General features: G+C 39.9%; 1 protein-coding gene across 5 annotated transcripts in view; it reads right to left on the bottom strand.

The window, feature by feature from the left end:
- The window catches only part of ESPL1 (extra spindle pole bodies like 1, separase), a 71,880-nt gene that overhangs the window by 28,834 nt on the left and 22,076 nt on the right, over nucleotides 1–20,970 (bottom strand). For 4 of the 5 annotated variants that reach the window (XM_069101197.1, XM_069101194.1, XM_069101195.1 and 1 more), the window contains 5 exons: nucleotides 13,762–13,854; nucleotides 12,409–13,467; nucleotides 12,059–12,163; nucleotides 11,763–11,883; nucleotides 10,787–10,923 (listed from right to left, as the gene is read on the bottom strand). In XM_069101197.1, coding sequence (XP_068957298.1) covers nucleotides 10,787–10,923; nucleotides 11,763–11,883; nucleotides 12,059–12,163; nucleotides 12,409–13,467; nucleotides 13,762–13,842 — 1,503 coding nt within the window. In that variant the 5' untranslated portion in view covers nucleotides 13,843–13,854. Of the gene's footprint in view, nucleotides 1–10,786; nucleotides 10,924–11,762; nucleotides 11,884–12,058; nucleotides 12,164–12,408; nucleotides 13,468–13,761; nucleotides 13,855–17,874; nucleotides 18,025–20,970 lie in introns of those variants that run through there. The other variant, XM_069101196.1, reaches the window with a different exon arrangement.

Raw genomic sequence — 20,970 nt, 5'->3', positions numbered from 1 at the left:
GGAAAAGGTGCACAAAAATCCACAGAAAAAAATAAATACTTCCTTAAAAAGTAGAAGTGACCAAATGGAAAAGAAGGTTAGAAAAATCCACTGAAGAAACCAACTCCTTAAAAAGTAGAATTGGCCAAATGGAAAAGGAGGCACAAAAGCTAACTGAAGAAAATAATTCCTTAAAAATTAGAATTGGGCAAGTGAAATCTAATGACTCCATGAGACATCAAAAATCAATCAAACAAAATCAAAAGAATGAAAAAAAAATAGAAGAAAATGTGAAAAATCTCATTGGAAAAACTAGTGACCCAGAAAATGGATCCAAGAATGATAATTAATGAATTAGACTACCTGAAAGTCATGATTTAAAAAAAAAAAAAGAGCCTGGATAGCATCTTTCAGGAAAAACTGCCCTGATATCCTAGAACCAGAAGGTAAAATAGTAACTGAAGAAATCCACTGATCACCTCCTAAAAGAGATTCCAAAATACAAACTTCCAGGAATATTATAGCCAAATTCTAGAACTCTCAGGTCAAGGAGAAAATATTGCAAGCAGCTAGAAAGGAAAACCAATTCAAATAATTCAAATCCACAGTCAGGATTACACAGTACCTAGCAGCTTCTACATTAAAGCATGGGAGGCTGGCCGTGTAACCTTGAGCAAGTTACTTAACCCCAATTGCTTAGGGGCGGCCAGGTGGCTCAGCGAGTAAGAGCATGGCCCCAGTGTCAGGATGACCTGGGGATCAAATCCGGGCTCAGATACTTAGCACCACACCCAGAAATAACTGGCCATGTAACCTTGAGCAAGTTACTTAACCGCGATTGCTTTAAAAAAAAAAAAGCATGGGAGGGCTTGGAATATGATATTCCAGAAGGCAAAGGCACTTAGATTAACAACCAAGAATCAACTATCCAGGAAAACTGAGTATAATCCTTCAGGGGGAAAAAATGGACATTTAATGAAAGAGAGGAATTTAAACATATCTGATGAAAAGACCAGAGCTAAACAGAAAATCTGATTTTCAAATATATGACTCAAGAGAAATATAAAAAAGCAAATAGGAAAGAGAAACTATAAGTTATTTAATAAGGTTAAACTATTGACATCCTTACAGGGGAAAATGATACTTGTAACTGAACTGTATCACTCTTTGGGCCGTTAGAAGGAGTACACATAGACAGATGGAATGATTTTTTAAAAATTAAGGGGTGAGAAAGAGGACTGCACTGGGAAAAGCGGGAAGGGAGGGGCAGAGTGAGGTAAATTAGGTCACATAAAGAGGCTCAAAAGACTTGTTACAGTAGAGGAAAAAAAAGTAGGGAGGTGAGCATCACTTCAACTTCTCATGAGATCTGGCTCAAAGAGGCAATGACATACACACTCAGCTGAGTAAAAAAATATTTATTTTATCCTATAAGAAAGTAGGAGAGGAGGGAATAAAAAGGGGAAAAAGAGAGGGCTAACTGAAGGAGACAGTGGTCAGAAATAAAACCTTGGAGAAGAGGGATGACATGAAAGAGAGAAAAGTATGAACAGGAAAAATAGGATGGAAGGGAACACACAGTAATCACAAATGTGAATGAGATGAACTCGTTCATAAAGCAGAAACAGAGAGCAGAGTAGATAAAAAACCAGAATCCTAGAATATGGTGTTTACAAGAAACACATCTGAAGCAGAAAGATACACAGAGTAAAAAAAGTAAAAGGCTGGGGCAGAATATATTGTGTTTCAGCTAAAGTGAAAAAAAGCAGGGGCAGCAATCATGACCTCAGACAAAGCAGAAGAAAAAATAGATCTAATTAAAAGATATCAGGAATGAAACTACACCTTGCTAAAAGGTAGCATAGACAATGAAGTATTATCAATATTAAACATATGCACCAAATGGTAGAGAATCCCAATTTTTAAACTAGAAGTTAAATGAATTACAGGAGAAAACAGTAAAAACTATATTAGTGGGGATCTTCAACTTTCCCCTCTCAGAAGTAGATAAATCTAACCACAAAATAAACAAGAAAGAAATTAAGGAAGTGAAAAGAATTTTAGAAAAGTTAGATATGATAGACCTCTGGAGAAAACTGAATGTGGAAAGAAAGGAATATACCTTTTTCTCAGCAGAACATGGCACCTACACAAAAACTGATCACATATCAGGGTATAAAAAACCCACAACAAAATGCAGAAAGGCAGAAATATTAAATGCATCCTTTTCAGATCATCATGCAATAAAATTACATTTAATAAAGACCTACAGAAAGATAGATTAAAAATTAATTAATAAAATAAAATAAAAAAAAATTAATTAGCTATGGAAGCTAATCTAATCCTAAAGAATGAGTGGGTCAACGAACAAATCATAGAAATAATAATTTCATTAAAGAGAATGACAACAATGAGACAACACACCAAAATATTTGGAATGCAACCAAAGCAATTAGGGCAAAATTTGTATCTCTAAATGCTTACATCAATAAAATAGAAAAATAGGAGATCAATGAATTAGGCATAAAAACTAGAAAAAGAACAAATTAAAAATCCCCAATTAAATATCAAATTGGAAATTCTGAAAATCAAAGGAGAGATTAATAAAATTTAGAGTAAGAAAACCATTTAACTAAATAAATAAAAATAGGAACTTTTTTTTTCGGAAAATAAACAAACAATAATATAGATAAACCATTGGTTAATTTGATTTTTTTTAAAGAAAAAATCAAATTACTAGTATCAAAAATGAAAAGGGTATATTTACCGCCAATGAAGAAGAAATTAAAGCAATGATTAGGAACTACTTTGCCCAACTGTATGCCAATAAATCTGCCAATCTAAATGAAATGGATGAATATTTAGAAAAATATAAATTGCCCAGATTAACAGAAGAGGAAATGGAATATTTAAATAACCTCATCTTAGAAAAATAAATTGAACGAGTCTTCAATGAATTCCCTAAGAAAAAATCCCCAGGGCTGGATGAATTCCATAAGCAACGTTCTATCAAACATTTAAAGATAAACTAGCTGCGAAAATAGGTGAATGACAAGATGGCAGAGTAGAAGAGTAGAAGTAGGACCTCCCCGTGGCTCGGGCTTCCACCCTCCCCAATCCATGTAAAAAGGGGACTCTACACAAACTTTGGAGCTACAGAACCTACAAAATGACACAGAGAAGCTAACCTCCCGCTGAGGACAGGCCGGCAGGAATCGGCTAGCCCAGGGCTCTGGGAGCCGAGCCCAGCCCCACACCAAGGCTTTAGCCCCAGGGCTGGCCGAAAGGAACCCAGATCAGCAGCAGCTGTGGCCATTTCCAGAATTATCAACACACAGATGCGAAGGACAAAGTGAGAGGTCAGTGCAGTCTGGACTTTGGGACCAGTAAGTGGGAATGCAGTGGCTTTTGCCCCTGGGGGTTGAGAAGCCTCTGAGCCACCAGCACAACCAGCCAGCGCCACGTGGCAGCTTCAGCTCCTGGCCTGAAGAGTGTAGGGGGACCAAGCACCAGTCTGAGGGGTGATCCCTCTTGCTTTAATCTGCTTGGATCTGGATTGCAGTCTAGGGTGGAGGTCCTGGGGTGTGTGTCCAGCTTGCCAGAGCTTGTGGAGGTTTCAAACAGGGCACCCAACTAATACCTCCAGCAACTGAGAAAACCCCAGCATTTGGGACGAAAGCTCCCCTGTCTGGTGGCAGAGTCCTACTGTGGCAAAAAGCCCAGGGGTCAAGTGACTGAGGGGCGACATGACCAGGCAAACGAAACAAAGCAGACAGAAGATTCCAACATTACACTCCTATTTTGGGGACAAAAAGGAGCAAAGCATGGAACAGGAGGAAGACAGTGAAGTCAGAACTCCTGCACCAAAAGCCTCAAAGGAAAATAACAAGCTGGTTACAGGCCATAGAGGACCTTAAGGAGCAGATAAGAGAAGTGGAGGAAAAATTGGGAAGAGAAATGAGAACAATGCAAGAAAATTATGAAATGAGACTCAACAGCCTGACTGAGGAAAATAACACTTTAAAAAACAGACTGACTCAAATGGCAAAAGAGGCTCAAAAAGGCAATGCGGGGAAGAATGCCTTAAAAAGATGAATTTGCCAGATGGAAAAAGAATCTCAAAAGCTCACTGAGGAGAATCACTGCTTCAGAATTAGACTGGAGCAAATGGAAGCTAATGACTTTATGAGAAATCAAGATGCTGTTAAATAGATCCAAACAAATGAAAGAATAGAAGGCAATGTGAAATATCTCATGGGAAAAAACACTAACCTGGAAAATAGATTCAGGAGAGATAATTTAAAGATTATTGGACTACCTGAAAGCCATGATCAAAGTAAGAACCTAGAAATCATCCTCCAGGAAGTTCTCAAAGAAAACTGCCCTGATGTCTTAGAACCAGGGGGCAAAATAGAGGTTGAAAGAATCCACCAATTACCTCCTGAAAAAGATCCCAAAAAGAAAACTCCTAGGAATATTATAGCCAGGTTCTGGAATTCCCAGATTAAGGAGAGAATATTACAAGCAGCCAGGAAGAAACAATTTGAACATTGTGGAAACACAATCAGGATAACCCAGAATCTGGCACCTTCTACACTGAGGGATTGAAGGGCTTGGAATATGATATTCTGGAGGTCAAAGGAGCTAAGATTAAAACCAAGAGTCACCTACCCAGCAAAACTGAGTATCATGTTTCAGGGGAAAATATGGTCATTCAGTGGAATAGAGGACTTTCAAGCATTCTTGCTGAAAAAAACCACAATTGAACAGAAAATTTGACATTCGGATACAAGAAGCAAGAGAAGCATGAGAAGGTAAACAGGGAAAAGAAATCATAAGGAACTTATCAAAGTTGAACTATTAACATTCCTACATAGAAAAACAATAATTGTAACTTATGAAACTTTTCTCAGTAGTTGAAGGGAATAGAAACATATATATGTATGTCTATATATGAGGGTATATGGACATGTGAATACATATGTGAATGTGTGTATATATATTCACAGGTATACATAGAGGGCACAGGACCAATTTAACAGGAAGGGATGATACTTAATAGGTGAAATTAAGAGGTGAGAGAGGAATATAATGAGAGGAGATGGGGAGAGACAGAATGGGGTAAACTATCTCATACAGAAGAGGCAAGGGAAAATGGTTACAATGGAGGGGAAGAATAGGAAGGTAAAAGGGAATGGGTCAACCTTATTCCCACTGAATTTGGCTTGGGGAGGGAATGAAATACATACTAAATAGGGTATCTCACCCTCCAGGAGAGTTGGGGGAAAGAGGATGAGAGAGGGGATGATGGAAAGGAGGGCTGGCTCGGGGGGAGGGAAGTTGGAAGCACTCACTTTTGAAAAGGGATGGGATCAAAGTAGAGAATAGAACAAGTGGGAGGTGGGAAAGGAGGGAGGGAAATATAGTCAGTCTTTTACAATATATCTACTATGTTATTGTTTTGCATTAGCCACACATGTACAACCTATACTGAACTGCTTATCTTCCCAGTAAGGGTGGGTGACAAGGGAGGAAGGGAACAAATCTGGAATTGAAAGTTTTAAAATCAAATATTCAAATATATATATTATTATTAATACTATTTTACATGTAATTGGGAAATAAGATATATAGGCACTGGGGCATAGAGATCCACTGGAAAAGTTGAAAGGGGTATGGGAGAAAATATGGGAAGAGAGCAGACTGGAGGAGAAGATATCCTGTGGGACTGCTATTTTGGGGCGGTGGGTAGGGAAAAAATGGGGAGAAAATTTGTAACTCAAAATTTGGAAAAAAAAAAAAAAAAAAAAAAATTTTTAATGCAAAAAAAAAAAAAAGGGTGAATGAAGCACCAGCCCTGGAGTCAGGAGGATGTGAGTTCCAATCGGCCTCAGTCACTTAACACTTAGTAGTGGAATTACCTTGGGCAAGTCATTTAACCCCAATTGCCCTGCCTTCCCCCCTCCAAAAATTAAAAAAGAAAAAGAAAAGAAAATAGGCAAATGAATCATTTAAAACTCCTTTTAGGACTCAAATATGTTGCTGAGACCTAAACCAGAAAGGGCCAAAACAGAAACAGAGAAAGAAAATTATAGACCAATTTCTCTAATGAATATTGATAACAAAAATTTAAATATTAGCAAGATTACAGCAATATATCACAAAGATCATACTCTATGACCAGAAGGGATTTTTACGAAAAAGCAAGAGATAAAGGCTTAAAACCAAGTATAACCTACCCAGCCACACTAAGTATAATATACAGAGAGAAAAGACTTTTAATAGATTAGAGGTCTTGCAAGAATTCCTGATGAAAAAAGGCCAGAGCTGAGTAGATTCTTTGAAAATGGAAATGCAGAGGCCAGAGGAAACATTAGAAAGGAATATATATATTTGTATAAGTGAAAGGAAATATGTGAGGATGAACTGTTATGTATTAATAGAGGGATGAGAAACAAATGTCTTCTCAGAATCCTAATGTCTTTAAGTAAAAGTTTAAATGATTGTGGGCCTGTCGGTGGTTTTGTCCTATTTTAATGATCTTAGGTGAAAAACAAAAAAAGGAAGAGAAAAACTAATTCCTCTTTAGGTTGTACTCTTGACTCCACTCAACAAGATCTTCTCTGCGGGTCACTAGCTGCTACCTTCTCTTCTGATTTTCCAATTCCCTTACATGTTATCCTCCCCTAATTAAGCTCCCTGAGGAGAGTTTTTTCTAAATAACTGATGGGTAAAAAACAAATTCTAAAGACAAATGCTGTCAATAATTTAACTAAAGCACTTCTGAAGGGAAAATTCATATTTCTGAATGCCTTCATAAATAAAAGTAAAACTTAATTGTTCAATCAATTATCAATAAAAAATTAAAAAGGAGTGAAGAGATATTCACCTAACAAGTGAAGAGAAAATAAAGGAAATTATTAAGATGTACTTTGCTCAATTAAACAAGAGGGATTAGATGAATACTTCCAAAAGCATAAAATAATCAAATTCAGAAAAGAAATAGAGGTGGCTAGGTGGTGCATAAATAGAGCATAGCCATGGAGACAGGAAGACCTGAGTTCAAATCCGGCCTCAGACACTTAACACTTACTAGCTGTGTGACTTTGGCCAACTCACTTAACCCCAACTGCCCTGCCTTCCCCCCTCCAAAAAAGGGAAAAAGGACAGGACAGGGACGGGGACGGGAAAGGAACTAAATAACTGTAAGAAAATGAAATTAAACAAACTATAAATGAATTCTGAAAGAAAAAAATGCAGGATCAGATGTACTGATTATAACAAGTGAATACTATCAAAGATTCAAAAAAATTAATTCCAACACTATATAAATGATTTCAATAATAAAAAAAGAAGATAATCTTCTAATCTCTTCCTATGATACAAATATGGTCTTGATACTTAAATCAGATAAAGCAGACAAAAAAGAAAATTCTACAGACCAATATCCCCAAAGAACATTTATGCAAAAATTTAAGATAAAATATTGGTAAGTAGGTTACAACAATAGAGAAAACAGAAAGATTATACAGTATGACCAGGTTTGGTTTATACCAAGAATGCAAGGCTGCTTCATCACAAGGAAGAGTATAAATATAACAGACCATGTTAATAATGAACAAAATATAAATGACAACTATATAATTATGTCAATAGTCATTGAAAAGACTTTTGTCAAAATTCAACTCTATTAAAAATTCTACAAAGCAGAGGAATAAATGGCCCTTTCCTCAATATAGTAAACAGAGGAACATCAACAGCAAACATTATATGTAATGGATTAAAGCAAGGATCCCCATTATCAGCACTATTATTTAACCATGCAAGAAATGCTAGCTATAGTAATAAGACAAGAGAAAGAAATTGAGAATAAGCACAAAGAGAAAACAAAATTATAATTTTTTGTAAATAATATGATGGAATACTTAGAGAACCTTAAGAGTCAACTAAAATTAACTGAAATCACTAATAACAAGCAAACTTACAAGATAAAAGATAAATCCACATAAATATTCAGCGTTCCTTTATATAACTAACAAAACCAACAAGAAGAGATGGAAAGAGAAATTTCATTCAAAATAACTATAGAGGCTATAAATAACTGAGGAGTGTATCTTCCAAGATTCACCAAAAAAACCTATATAAATAAAAGCATAAAATATTCTCTATAAAAAAAAAAAAGACAAGGGGCGGCCATGTGGTGCAGTGAATAGAGCAATGGCCCTGGAGTCAGGAGGACCTGAGTTCAAGTACAGCTTCAGACAATAAGCACTTACTAGCCATGTGACCTTGGGCAAGTCACTTAACCCCCTCAAATGCCCTGCCCTCCCCTCTCCAAAAAAGCAAATAAGTAAATAAATAAATACAGACCTAAATAACTGGAGAAACATTAATTGTTGAAGCCAATATAATAAAATGACAATATTAACTAAATTAATTTACTTATTTAGTGCTATAACAATTAAAAACCAAAAGAATTTTTCAGAGCTAGAAAAAAATAACAAAATTCATAGAGAGGAACAAAAGGTCAAGAATCTCAAGGATAATAATGAAAAAAAGAAAGGAAGGAAGGAAGATACTATCAGTACCAAATCTCAAACTCTACTACAAAGTAGTAATCATTAAAACAATTTAGTATTATTAAAAAAATTAGGTAAAAATTAATGAAAAAATAGTTTAAAAAGTTAATTAGTGGAATAGATTAAGCACATACAGAAGCAAACACAGTAGGGTAGTATTTAATAAACTCAAAAATTCTAGTTATTGGGGGAATGACTCACTATATAACAAAAGCCTGTGAGAAAACTGGATAGTAGTCTATCAAAAATTAGGTTTAGTCCAACACCTCAAACCATATACTAAAATAAGCCTTAAATGGATATGTGACTTGGATATAAAAGATCCCATCATAAACAAATTAGAAGAGCAAGGAAGAAATTATCTTTTGGATCTATGTATAGGGAAGAATTCATAACCAAACAAAGGACAGAGAGGATCACAGAAGGTAAAAAGGACAATTTTGATTATATAAAATTTTAATATATTTGTAGAAATAAATCTAACATAGTAAAAATTATCTGGGAAACAATCTTTGCAAAAAGTTTCTCCGCTAAAGGTCTCATTTCCAAGATATGTAAGGGGGGGCAGCTAGGAGGCACAGTGGATGGAGCACCAGCCCTGGAGCCAAGAGGACCTGAGTTCAAATCCAGCCTCAAACAGTTACTAGCTGTATGAACCTGGGCAAGTCATATAACCCCAATTGCTTCCAAAAACAAAATCAAAAGCCCAAGGCATATGAAGAACTGATTCAAATTTATAAGACTTAAGAGCCACTCCTCAATAAATGGTCAAGGTATAGAAGCACTTAAGTTTTCAAAGGAAGAAATTCAAGCTATCAACAATCATATGAAAAATGCTCGCTAATTAAAGAAATGCAAGTTTAAGTAACTCCAACGTGGCACCACATAACTATCAGACAATTACAATTACACTAGAAAGTTACCCAGTTGTGCACAGTCTTCACCCAGAAATACCAGTATAGGGCCTATGCCCTCAAGAAATTAAAGAAAGATGGAAAGGATCTATATGTACAAAAATATTTACATAATGTTTCCTTTTGTGGTAGTCAAAAACTGGAAAATAAGGGGGTTTCCTCCTGTTGAGAATGGCTAACCACATTGATTGTGGTACATGAATATAATAGAATATCATTGAAATAATGAAATGGGAGGTGGGTAGGTGGCGCAGTGAGTAAAGCGCCGGCCCTGGAGTCAGGAGGACCCGAGTTTGGTTCTGGCCTCAGACACTTAACACCTACACTGGAAAACTAGCTGTGTAACCTTGGGCAACTTACTTAACCCAAACTGCCCTCCAAAAGGCAAAAAAAAAAAAATTAACGAAATGGGACAATTTCAGAGAGAACTGGAAAAGATTTTTATGAAGATACAAAGTGAAGTGATAAACTATGATAATGGAAAAAAAAAACGTTGAAAGACTTTAAAACTCTGATCAATGCAATCATGAGTGCAGAAGAATGAAGGCTAAACAGTCCACTCTCCTCAAAGAGGTGATGAACTTAAAATGCAGAAAGAGATACATACTTTTGGACATGGCTCATGTGGGAATTTGTTTTGCCAGATCATATAGATATGTATTTCGGGATCTGTTTTTCATTTTGTTTTTAATTTGTTCAACGGGAAAGAATAGTGGGAGGGCCAAATTAAAAAAAAGGGGAGAAAACAAAATATGGAAAGGATTGAATGAAGTAATGTGCCTTCATAGAGCCAAGAAAATAAAATGAACAGCAAAGAACATTTTTGATCACATCCATTTTCTCAGAGTAGGAGAAAGAATAACTGAAAAATGTTGCTTGCTCTATCAGAACTGGGTGCTAATAGGTCATATTTGTGTAACTTCTTTTTTGTAGGAAAAGGCTTCAGGGGGTGAATGTAAGGAAATGACATTTTTTTTTTAAAATCATGGATTCAGAAAAGGGGGAAGGAGAGAGGTGTAGTTCCTGTTCTCATAGTAGTTTAAATCTAACCAAGACAATATTACCAGGTAAATACAGACTGAGAAAAGGAAAGAGAAACCATAAGACGGGTGTGATTGACTTACCCAAGAGCCCAGGTTCATAATCACGTAAGGTTCTTGAGCTAAGAAGAGAAAGCTTCCATTTCTCCTAAGCTCTGAAGTCAGTGGGTTCAGCCTAGGCATATCTGTGATACAGCCTCACATAACCGACTGCCCATGTGCTGTGCAAATCCCAACCATTCACTAAGTCCATTCCTCCCCAACCCCTCCTCACCTTCTCTGGAGGCACACCAGGGTATGATCCAGGCTCTGCCAATCCTATCTTCTGACAGAAAGGTTCAGTGACAGAGCTGGCCTCAGCATAGAGCTTCTGGCTGTAGAATCTATAGGCCAAGTGACTGGTGCAGCAGGCTGCCAGGCAAGAGAAAGGAATGTAAGAAGTCCAATCCCCATTCCCCACTCCTGTCTCAATTGCTGAATGGGGGGGGTTTTATATCTGGGCCTGGGCAGACCGTTCCAGTTAGGCAAATTTACTTCCCCCTAAGTAAAATTAGTGGTGTGGCACATGGAGAGAAAACTGACCTCTAGGTTAGCAAGTTCTGGGCTCAAGTCATCCTTACATATGTTGGCTGTGACCTTGTGAAACTGACTTAACCTCTCCATGCCTGGGAAACCCTAAAAGACTAAAGTGCAGATGCCTAAACTTCACTCATGAAGGGTACTCCTCCCAGAGAGATATCTGCCCTAATAAAACCACAAGTCTTATTAAAAAGCAACATCTTCTTTCCAGGCCATTGCACAGTTTGCTAGCATCAATTTTTTTTCATGTGCCAACAACTCTTTCCCTCATCTTCCTTTAAAAGGATTTGGCTTCCTTCATAAAGTTTTCCTAGATTAGCACTATAATTAGCCTGTTCTTTATTGCCTACATCTGTAGGACTTGCAAATAAGTGAACTCTCAATTATGTATAATGTATTTCATTAAACACCACCGTTCTATTACCATGGCTAACTGAAAGGATGGCCATACATGACCATCTCCCCTCTACTCCTGTAAGGTTCAGGGATAAGAATGGTTACTTCTAGTCTTTTGTAACTTCCATAGCAACAAATACAGCAGCCCACAGGAAGTGTCAATTAGCTGGTCAGCCTTCTAGGAAATGTTCTATGTGGACAGACCTATCACAGTGGGCAATAAGCAGAAAGATACCCTCCAAGAGCGCCCAAACAGAAAACACCTAGGCACTGACCAGTGATTCCAAGGTACTCTGCCTGCTCTTGGTCCTTCAGGCCCTCTAAAGCTTCCAGCATCCAGACCACGGCACAGTGACTACTCTCGACTAGCTGGCTCAGGTCAGCCAAATCAGTGGCCTAAAGAAACACAGGTGTGAGATTAGGGAATGCAGGATTATCTCAAGGAAACCATTGCTTAAAAGAAATAACAGCAGCAACAGTACTCAGCCTGTCCATTTGGGTCCTTTAAGCAAGACCAAAGCAATACCTTTAGGAAAAGATCTATCACCCAGTTGCCCCAATTCAAGAGTACCTTAGAACCATTGAAGAAATCATAAACCATCCTGGTATAGAGTTGGAGTCCATGAAAATGCATGTGAACCAAGACTTGCTGCTGCTTGGGGCAATCCACAGGAGTCTACAAGGGTAAGAAGCAGCAGAAAAATAGTTGATGGAGAAGCGAGTATGATGTAAGAGCCTGAGCTAGAGAAAAGAGGGACCAGGATCGAGGCAGCAAGGTGGTTAAGAATGACTGCTGCCAGCTGGCTGCCTATGGTCCAATAAGAAGTCTGTCAAGGTAAAAGTAAGAGTTTTCAGATTGACCAGGGACCCTCGCCTGGCAGGGAGTCCAAGATAAGCCCTCCCCCTTCATATATCACTTACACTGTCCCGAAGCTGTCGGAGAAGATCACAGAATCTGCCCAAGAAGGCAGAAAAGCCCAGGATGGCATCTACGTCATAGTTTTTTAAGGTATCACTCTCTAGGATGGAGATGATGAACTGGCAAGTTTCAACAAGGGCCCTAAGTGAGGACGCTGGGCCCCTGACTCCAAAGCCAAGGGTAACTGCAGCCTTGCACAGCAGCTCACCCACTGCCCCAAGGGCTCCTGTCAGCAGCCTCCGCAGTTCTACCCCAAACAGGCACAGCTGGAGGCTATGGGCCAAGTCTGTGTTTCCTAGATAACCCTGGGCTTCCTGCACGGCCTTGGTGGCCTCATCACAGCAGCTACTCAGGCACAGCCTCCGGCACCGTTCTAAAGTAAGTTCTAGGAGGCAGAGGGCCCTGCAGGGAGAGAGAGGATGTGAGGGGCAGACTTCCTCACCAACCAGCACTTTGATCACACAGGCAGAGAGCTGTTCACTGAGAAAGCTGGCATCTGCTTCACTCAAAGGATGCCCACTAGCTTCAAAGAGCCGGCAGGCAACGTCAGCTTGACAAGCCGTTGGGGAAGCAAAAAGGGGGAATTTACAGGGGGTACTTTCATCTTCCAGGAGTACCAGGAAGCTCAGGGCCCACAGGCGAACAGAAAAGGCTGATCGTCGTTCCCCAACTGCTTCTGCCGCCTTCCAAAGCAAAGAGAAGGCACCTCGGACAATAGCTTCATAGTCCTGGGATGTGCCCACAGGAACATGCTGCGCCAGGCAGGCATGCAATGATTGGGTCAGGTGACCAACAGCTTTTGGGGCCACATGGGCAGTAATGTTGCGCAAGAGGACAAAGAGGATCCGTTCCAAGTAGAGGGGTGAGCGCTGGGGCGTTGCTGCCAAGTAGCCATCACAGGCCAGCTCTGTCAGCTCTAAGAGGCTGCCCAAGTGCTCAGGGCAAGCCAGCCCAGCCACCACTTGCTGGTTGCAGGCCCTCAGAATGCCATCACATGCCAATCGCTGTTCTGTTGCAAGTGAACGACCTGTAGGGCTATCCAGAGGTCTGGACAGGAATTCCTGAAAAGAAAGGCATTTGTAAATCAGGTTACTAAGAGAAGGAAGGAGGTAGAGAAAGGGGCTGGATATCAGCATCATTCAGTAATAATGTCTATCTTTCATCTTATTATCTTAACAAAAAGGAGAGGAAAGTTTTTAACCTCCAAGACATCCCAGCTTAGTATCTCATTTGCTATTTACCACTCAGGTCCTGTCTAACTGATAATACTGCTCAATGTTGGTTGGTAAAAACCTCAGAAAGACATTCTAATTTCTAAGAGGCAGAAAGTACCCTGGCCCACCAACCATCCTAACCTTCAGATCAACCACCAAAGCCTTGGCCTCCTCTTGGGTGCTTATCCATTTTCCAAAGTCCGCTCCTTTAAAGTTCCTCATGGCCCATACGAGCTGCCAAAATAGACAAAGAATTTAGGGACAGTTAGCTAGGTCCAGATAGATGGAAAGATTAACTCAATATTCAGTAAGTATGCAAAAAGACCCATGTCATACGATTTATCAATCTCATTGATAATGAATGGCCTTTCCCCACTTAGACTGCATATCAAATTGTTTTACACCACCTAGTATTCCTCTTTCTATTAAATACGACCCTCCCTCACTTTGAAGCTTACACAAAGGAGACAGTGGTTCTAGCTGATACTGCCCTGCTGGCTAGTCTTTCAGGGACTAGCCTAAATAAATTTTTTAAAAGTTAATCACAAAATAGTTGGCCCCCAGGAGACAAATTCATTTGGACTCAGCTACACAAAAATTCAGTTATTTATTTAGGAAAGGGCTATGGACAAAGTCCTAGTGGGGATCACAGATCCATCTTTGAAGCAATACAATGTTTATTTGTGTATTGGTTATGCTGTGAATTATATGTTATATCCTTCCAAATTAGAAGCTGACTGAGGGGGGTGGCCCTGGACAAGTCATTTAAATTTCAAAATCTGCTTCCTCATGTGGGCTTGACAACAGCTCTTGGAAATTCTATCTTACAGAGGTATAATAACAACAATAATAGCAGGTAGCATTTACATAGTGCAATAAAGTTTACAAAGTACAAATATGGGGTGGCTAGGTGGCACAGTGAATAGAGCACCAGCCCTGGAATCAGGAGGACCTGAGTTCAAATCCGGCCTCAGACACTTAACACTTACTAGCTGCGTGACCTTGGGCAAGTCACTTAACCCCAACTGCCCTGCCCCCCCCTCCAAAAAGCAAAAAAAAAAAAAAAAATTACAAAGTACAAATATTATCTCATTCTATCCTCACAATCACCCTGTGAGGTTAGTGCTAATATCCTCATTTTACAGATGAGGAATGTAACGACTTGTCCAAGATCACACAGCTAATAAGTATCTGAGGCAGAATTTTTGTCTCCACGTCCTATACTCTATCCACTGCGCTATCTAGATGCCACTCATGAAAAAAGTTCTTTCTTCCAGTTTTACAGTGAAATAAGAGGCAAAGTTCTCAGCTGAGAAGGTAATAGGAAAGAGAGATTTGAGGAGGGATGAAAAGATTTGAAAGAACTGATATGGAAAATGGGATGAGTCAATTAGGGATGTTTAAAAGGACTGACTCACTGTGATAAGAGTCCAGCTGAGTTTATGTAACACAAATTTGTAATAGATCCAGTCAACATGGTTTTACTTATTTTTATCCTGCTTTATTTGGCAGCACATGAGTAGCGTTGAAGGCAGAGGACAGTGAGACTTAGGAGAGCAAGACTGGTGATTGGATAAGGGGGCAAGGCTTGCAAGAGAAAGCGAAGACTTTCTAAACAGTCAAGATGGGGAAGGGAGGAGAGTATAGTCAGTGCAGGTATGATGGCCTGGTAAAGAACTAAAGGGTTAAAAGGCAAAAGGACAGGATGACAATGTAATCAGATAAGAGAATTTCAGGGTTTATAAACACGGAAGTGGAGCATTTGTGGCTGACGCTAAGATCAAGAATATGACCATCTCTGTAGTTCATTCCCTTTGACTCTCTCCAGTTCAGCTTCCAATTTCATCATTCAACCAAAACGGCTCTCTGCTATTCTAATGGCCTTTTTCTGTCTTCATCCTTCTTGACCTTTCTGCAGTTTTGACATGTCTTCTATGCTCTTCTTTCTAGGTTTTCATGACATTACTCCTTCCTGGTTCTCCTCCTACCTTTATGACTGATCACTCCTCAGTCTCATTTGCTGGATCTTCATCCAAGTCATACCCATTAATCAGGGATGTCCCACAGGACTTTGTCCTGGGTCCTCTTCTTTTTTCAATCAGAGGTTGGCAGCCTGCTTTTGTATGTCTGTGAGCTAAGAATGTTTTGGTTTTCTTTTTTTTATGTTTTAAATGGTTTAAAAAAAATCAAAAGAATACTATCACCTAACATATAATAATATAGTTATAACCCAACAGCCCTTGTCAAAAAAGTGGACTTTCGGGGCAGCTAGGTGTTGCAGTGAATAGAGCACTGGCCCTGGAGTCAGGAAGACCTGAGTTCAAATCTGGCCTCAGACATTTAACACAAAAATCTAGCCATGTGACCCTGGGCAAGTCACTTAACCCCAAATTGCCCTCCAAAAAGCAAAAAAAAAAAGTGGACTTCCAATGTCACTCTTTTAAGGAACAGTGGAGTATGGTTTACTTTAATACTGAGTTAGAAGACAAGGTATTATGTTTATGATGTAATAACACTGACCCCAAGGACACTGTCCATGGGGTTTTCTTGGCAAAGACAGTGGTTTGCCATTTCCTTCTCCAGTAGATTAAGACAAACAGATTAGGTGACTTGCCTGGGTCACACAGCTAGTAAATATCTGAGGCAGGATTTGGAATCAGGTATCCTGACTCCAGGCCCAGCATTCTATCCAGAGTCATCTAGCTGCCAATAACACTATAGCTGTGCTAAATTAATATATCTATTCCCAACTCACATGAAAGCAACGGTCAGAAAAATGAGAAAACTTTAAATGAAAACAGAATTTCTTGACAAAAATTCAAGATTTCCAAGTGGCTCATTCATTAGCCAAGCAAGTTAATAAATTTTAAATGTGTTTACAGCAGCCAAAGAAATGAGTACAGAGAAAACAAACTAGTTTAAAGACTTTCAGCCTTTTGGCTCAATTAAAATTACATGCTTGTGGATTGATAGCAGTATTTGGCATACTTATCTATATGAAAAGACATTTTCAAAGATGAAATACATAAAACTCTCATTACAAATCAGCATTAACTGATGAATTTTTGCAATCAGTTTTAATGAGGGGGAGTACTTTGGACCCCAATTAAGCAAAATATGCCCCAGAAATAGAATTCCATTCTACTCATTGATAGAACCGTATTTTTTTAAAAACCTGCACCCAATTATTCTTATATTTTTAATCTCATCAATAAAAAAGTCATGGAAGTTTGTTTTCTCTTGTTACATAAACACCCACACAGTATCCTCAGTTTTACCTCTTGGCCCATAAAGCCCAAAATATTTACCATCTAGTCCTTTACAAAAAAAGTATGCCCTTTCCCTAGATCTATACTATTTCCCTTGGCAATCTCATCACTTCCCCTGGTTTCAATTCTCATCTTTACTTATCCAGCTCCAATCTTTCTGCTGACTCCAGGTCTCTCCTCTCCACTTGGTATTGGGCATTTCCAAATGCAGGTCTCCTAGATATCTGAAACTCAACATGTCCAAACTGAACTCGTTATCTTTTCTTCAAACCCTTTCTTCTCCCTAACTTCCCTATTCACGTGGGGAGTTGGTACCACCATCCTCCCAGTCACCCCATCTCAGAACTTGGGTGTCATCCTTGACTCCTCACTGCTCCCCCCCCCCCATTGTCCAATCTGCTGCCAAGACCCGTAGATTTTACCTTCCTTCCATCAATCAGTGGACTGGCACATAGTAGGGGCTTAATTCTGCAGACTTTACCTTCCTCCCATCTATCAGTGACTGGCACATAGTAGGGGCTTAACATCCGGTGTTTTATAGACTGAATTATCCATTGGAATGTGATGTCATTATAGAAGGCAGATCTTTCCCTTTGTAGCTATTGGCTGAACTGAAAATGCCTCTTGGGGCCCCCGCCTTGACCACACAAGTGGACTCCATTCCGGCTTCCGCCTTCCAGGCACAGGTGACACTCCCACGCTCCTCCCTCCCCCAGTCTCCCGGCTCCCACGGCCCCCTCCCCCACCCTGCAGACACTCCATCCACGACAGGTGTCGGTGGGCCAGGCCGAGGGAGAGTCACTCTGGGCTCCGACTCTTTAGGCCAAAACTTCGGCCTCCCGCTTCCCCCCGCCCCGACCCCACCGCCTCATGCAAAACTAGAGAGGCCGCATCCAGAAAACCACCCTCCCACCCCGCTGCCCGCTCTACTTTCTCCCAAAGGTCAGACGAAGATCCGGGAGGTGAAAGGCGCCCCTCAACTTGCCTTTGGTCGGGGTCGGAGAGGCAGGAAAAAAAAAAGAGCTCAGAGACGCGACCAGACAGTATCATACTCCTCGCGCGCCAGTTCCTCATTCAAATATCAGAGTCCGGCCAATCAGCGGGAGCCGTCGTCATTTACGCGCGACCCGCATGGGATACCGGGAGTCGTAGTTCGTCATCCCTAGCTGTGTGCGGAGCACGTGATCTCAATCTTTCTCCCTCCCCGCCCCAGGCGGGTCGGGGAGCTTCTGGGTGGGGCTTACATTTGGCAGTTTGAGGTGCGGAACCCTAAAATTGAATTCTGTTTCTCTGCCTTTGGTTTTTCTCTTCTAGGAAGGTTGGCCCTTCCCCTTCTGCAAATCCGGTCCATTCTTGGAGCAGGAAAATGCAGAAAAGGCTCGAGTGGCAACAGAGGGGAGGAAAGTTTGATTTTTAAAAATAACTTTTTAATTGGAATTAATGCCTCATGTGAGTCCTGGGCCTGTTATTTCCTGGACTCAGTAGAATCCTGTCCTTTTTTCTTCCCTCTGCCTTTTGAGCCTCGGCGATACAAGGGTAACAACAGATTTTTTTTTTTTTTAATGATGTTGAGTTTGGGGCCACATGTTATTTCAAAGTGATTAGGGGATTGTTTTGGCTGATTTTCCTTTTTCTTTCATTTTCCAATGCTCATTTCAAAATATTTATATTTGTCTTCTTACAGAAATTCTTGCTAGCCAGTCCAACTTTTTAGCATTTTTTAGAAACAATTTTTTCCCTTGCTATCTTGTATTGCTATGAATATCCTCCAAAGAGGCCAGACATCAGAATAAAAGCCCCATAATATTTAAATATCTATAACTGCACCTTTGGTAGAAGCGAAGATCCAGAAAGAGGATACCGTTCAATTGGGAGATGGCTAAGTATTCTATGATAGGTGCATGTAATGGAATATTACCTGTGCCTTTATAAATGATGAATCTGACAAATGGCATGCAAACCGGTTCAAAGTAAATTGAGCAGAATAAGGTAAACGGTATACACGGTGATTATAGTAATACAAAAGGAAAAAAGAGGGGTGGCTAGATGGCACAGTGAATAAAGGACCAGCCCTGGAGTCAGGATGATCTGAGTTCAAATACGGCCTCAGACACTTAACACAAAACTAGCCATGTGACCTTGGGCAAGTGTCTTAACCCCAAATGCCCTGCCTTCCCCCTCCAAAAAAAAGGAAGTAAGAGCATCAAATACAAAACCCTGAAACTGGACCCTGTAATAAAGCTTCATTCTGAAAAAAAAAAAAAAAAAGAAAATGTTCTACTCTCCCTTTGAAGAAGTGGGAAATTATGGATGTTGAATATTACATGTAATATGCAATATTGTATTGATTAGCTTTGATTAACTGGTTGTTTTTTTCTTTTCTCTTTTAAATTCTTTGTTACTAGGGGTGACTTTAGGTAAGGGAAGGGCAGGGATATATTTGGGAAAAACAAAAGACACCAATAAAAGTCAAAAATAAATTTTTCCCATTGAGAATTAATTCTCTCCTGGTGAATTCATTGTATTTTACAGAATTACAAATACAATGAATGTGCTTGTGACAGTTAATGATGCCTAAAAACAGTAAACTGGGTGCTTTTGATTGTTTCAGCTCATTTGCTTGTGGTGCTGACTTATTGGAGGTTGCCCACCTATTCAAATGCTGATTGTTGGTTCAGATCATCTGTGGTTGGGTAATTCCAGTATGTGGCTCTGTCGTAGTGTTACCCATTAATTGTACTGACTTATAATTTTTTGTTTATTCAGTCAGTCCGGGACGAGCATATCTACTATATGCCGAGCACTGTGCTAAATGCTGGGGATATAACGAAAAGTGAAAGACACTTTGGGCTCCAGGGCGCTCTCCCTCGAACGGGGGAGAGACACTCAAACAATTATGGACACACAAGGTAGAGACGGGGTACACGGCAGATAATTCACAGACAGAAGGGGCCAGCTGTGGTACTGTGATACCAGCAAACAATTTCTTACTCCTCTAAAGGTCTGCCCAATATTCTCATAGAAAGAAGGCTGGAGTTTTAACTGAGACAGAAAGGAAAGAGTTTCCAGGGTGGGAGTGGTAGTGGGAAATGGGGACAGCAAGTGAAAAAATCTGGAGTCAGGGTCTGATGTGTGGAACAGCAACATCGCCGGTGTCAGTGGATCATAGAGCATGTGATAGGCTTTAATAAATAAGAAACCTGGAGAGGCAGGAAGGGGCAAGGCTTTAAAAATCAAACGAAGGATTTTATATTTGATCACGGAGATAATAAGGAGTGGAGGGACTGCTAGATGACTGGGTGGATAGAGCACTGGCCTAAAGTCAGGCAAACCTGAATTCAAACAGTCTCAAATACTTACTAGCTGTGTCACTCAGGGCATGTCACTTAACCTATGTTTGCCTCAGTTCTTCAAATGTTTGTTCACTTGCGTCTAACTCTTCCTAGCCCTGTTTGGGATTTTCTTGGCAGAGATGCTGCAGAGGTTTGCCATTTCTTTCTCCAGCTTATTTTACAGATGAGGAAACTGAGGTGAACAGGGTTAAGTGACTTGCTGTAATGTAATGCCAAGGAAAGGCAACTTCCCAAGGTTCAGAATACCAGCATAGGTGCTCTCCATTTTATTCAGTGACCAACCAAGAACAGAGAAGATCAAAACATGACATCATTCCAAATTACAGCATTTACTAAGCTTGATTAAATAATCTCCAAGGACTACCCCACCCCAGGACCTTCCAATCATTCAATCAATTACAAAGTCTCTGTTCTAAACACTTCTCCACCCCTAGGCTATACCTTAATTTAGTCCACCACAAAGTCCCTCTTCTCAAATGGAGATTAGTTTCCAAACATAAGGTCAAAAGTTCCCCACCCCTGGATCACAATTGAATCTACCCCAGAGTTTCATCAAGTTTAAACACAGCACTTAATACCCAAATGAAGGTCTTTTCTTCATCTTGACACGTGGCAAGTTCTCAGCAATCTTAGTTCCTGGGGAGACAAGGCTTAGCAAGGCTATTTAAGATACATTGCCAGTCCCTTCATGAATTCATCCTCTGTCTGTAGAACAGTCCTAGAACCCC

The sequence above is a fragment of the Petaurus breviceps genome, unplaced genomic scaffold (assembly GCF_028583685.1).
Source record: "Petaurus breviceps papuanus isolate PSGF00001 unplaced genomic scaffold, PetGlider_PUasm1.0 454, whole genome shotgun sequence".
Taxonomy (NCBI): Eukaryota; Metazoa; Chordata; class Mammalia; order Diprotodontia; family Petauridae; genus Petaurus; species Petaurus breviceps.
This window is presented reverse-complemented; position numbering and strand designations above follow the sequence as displayed.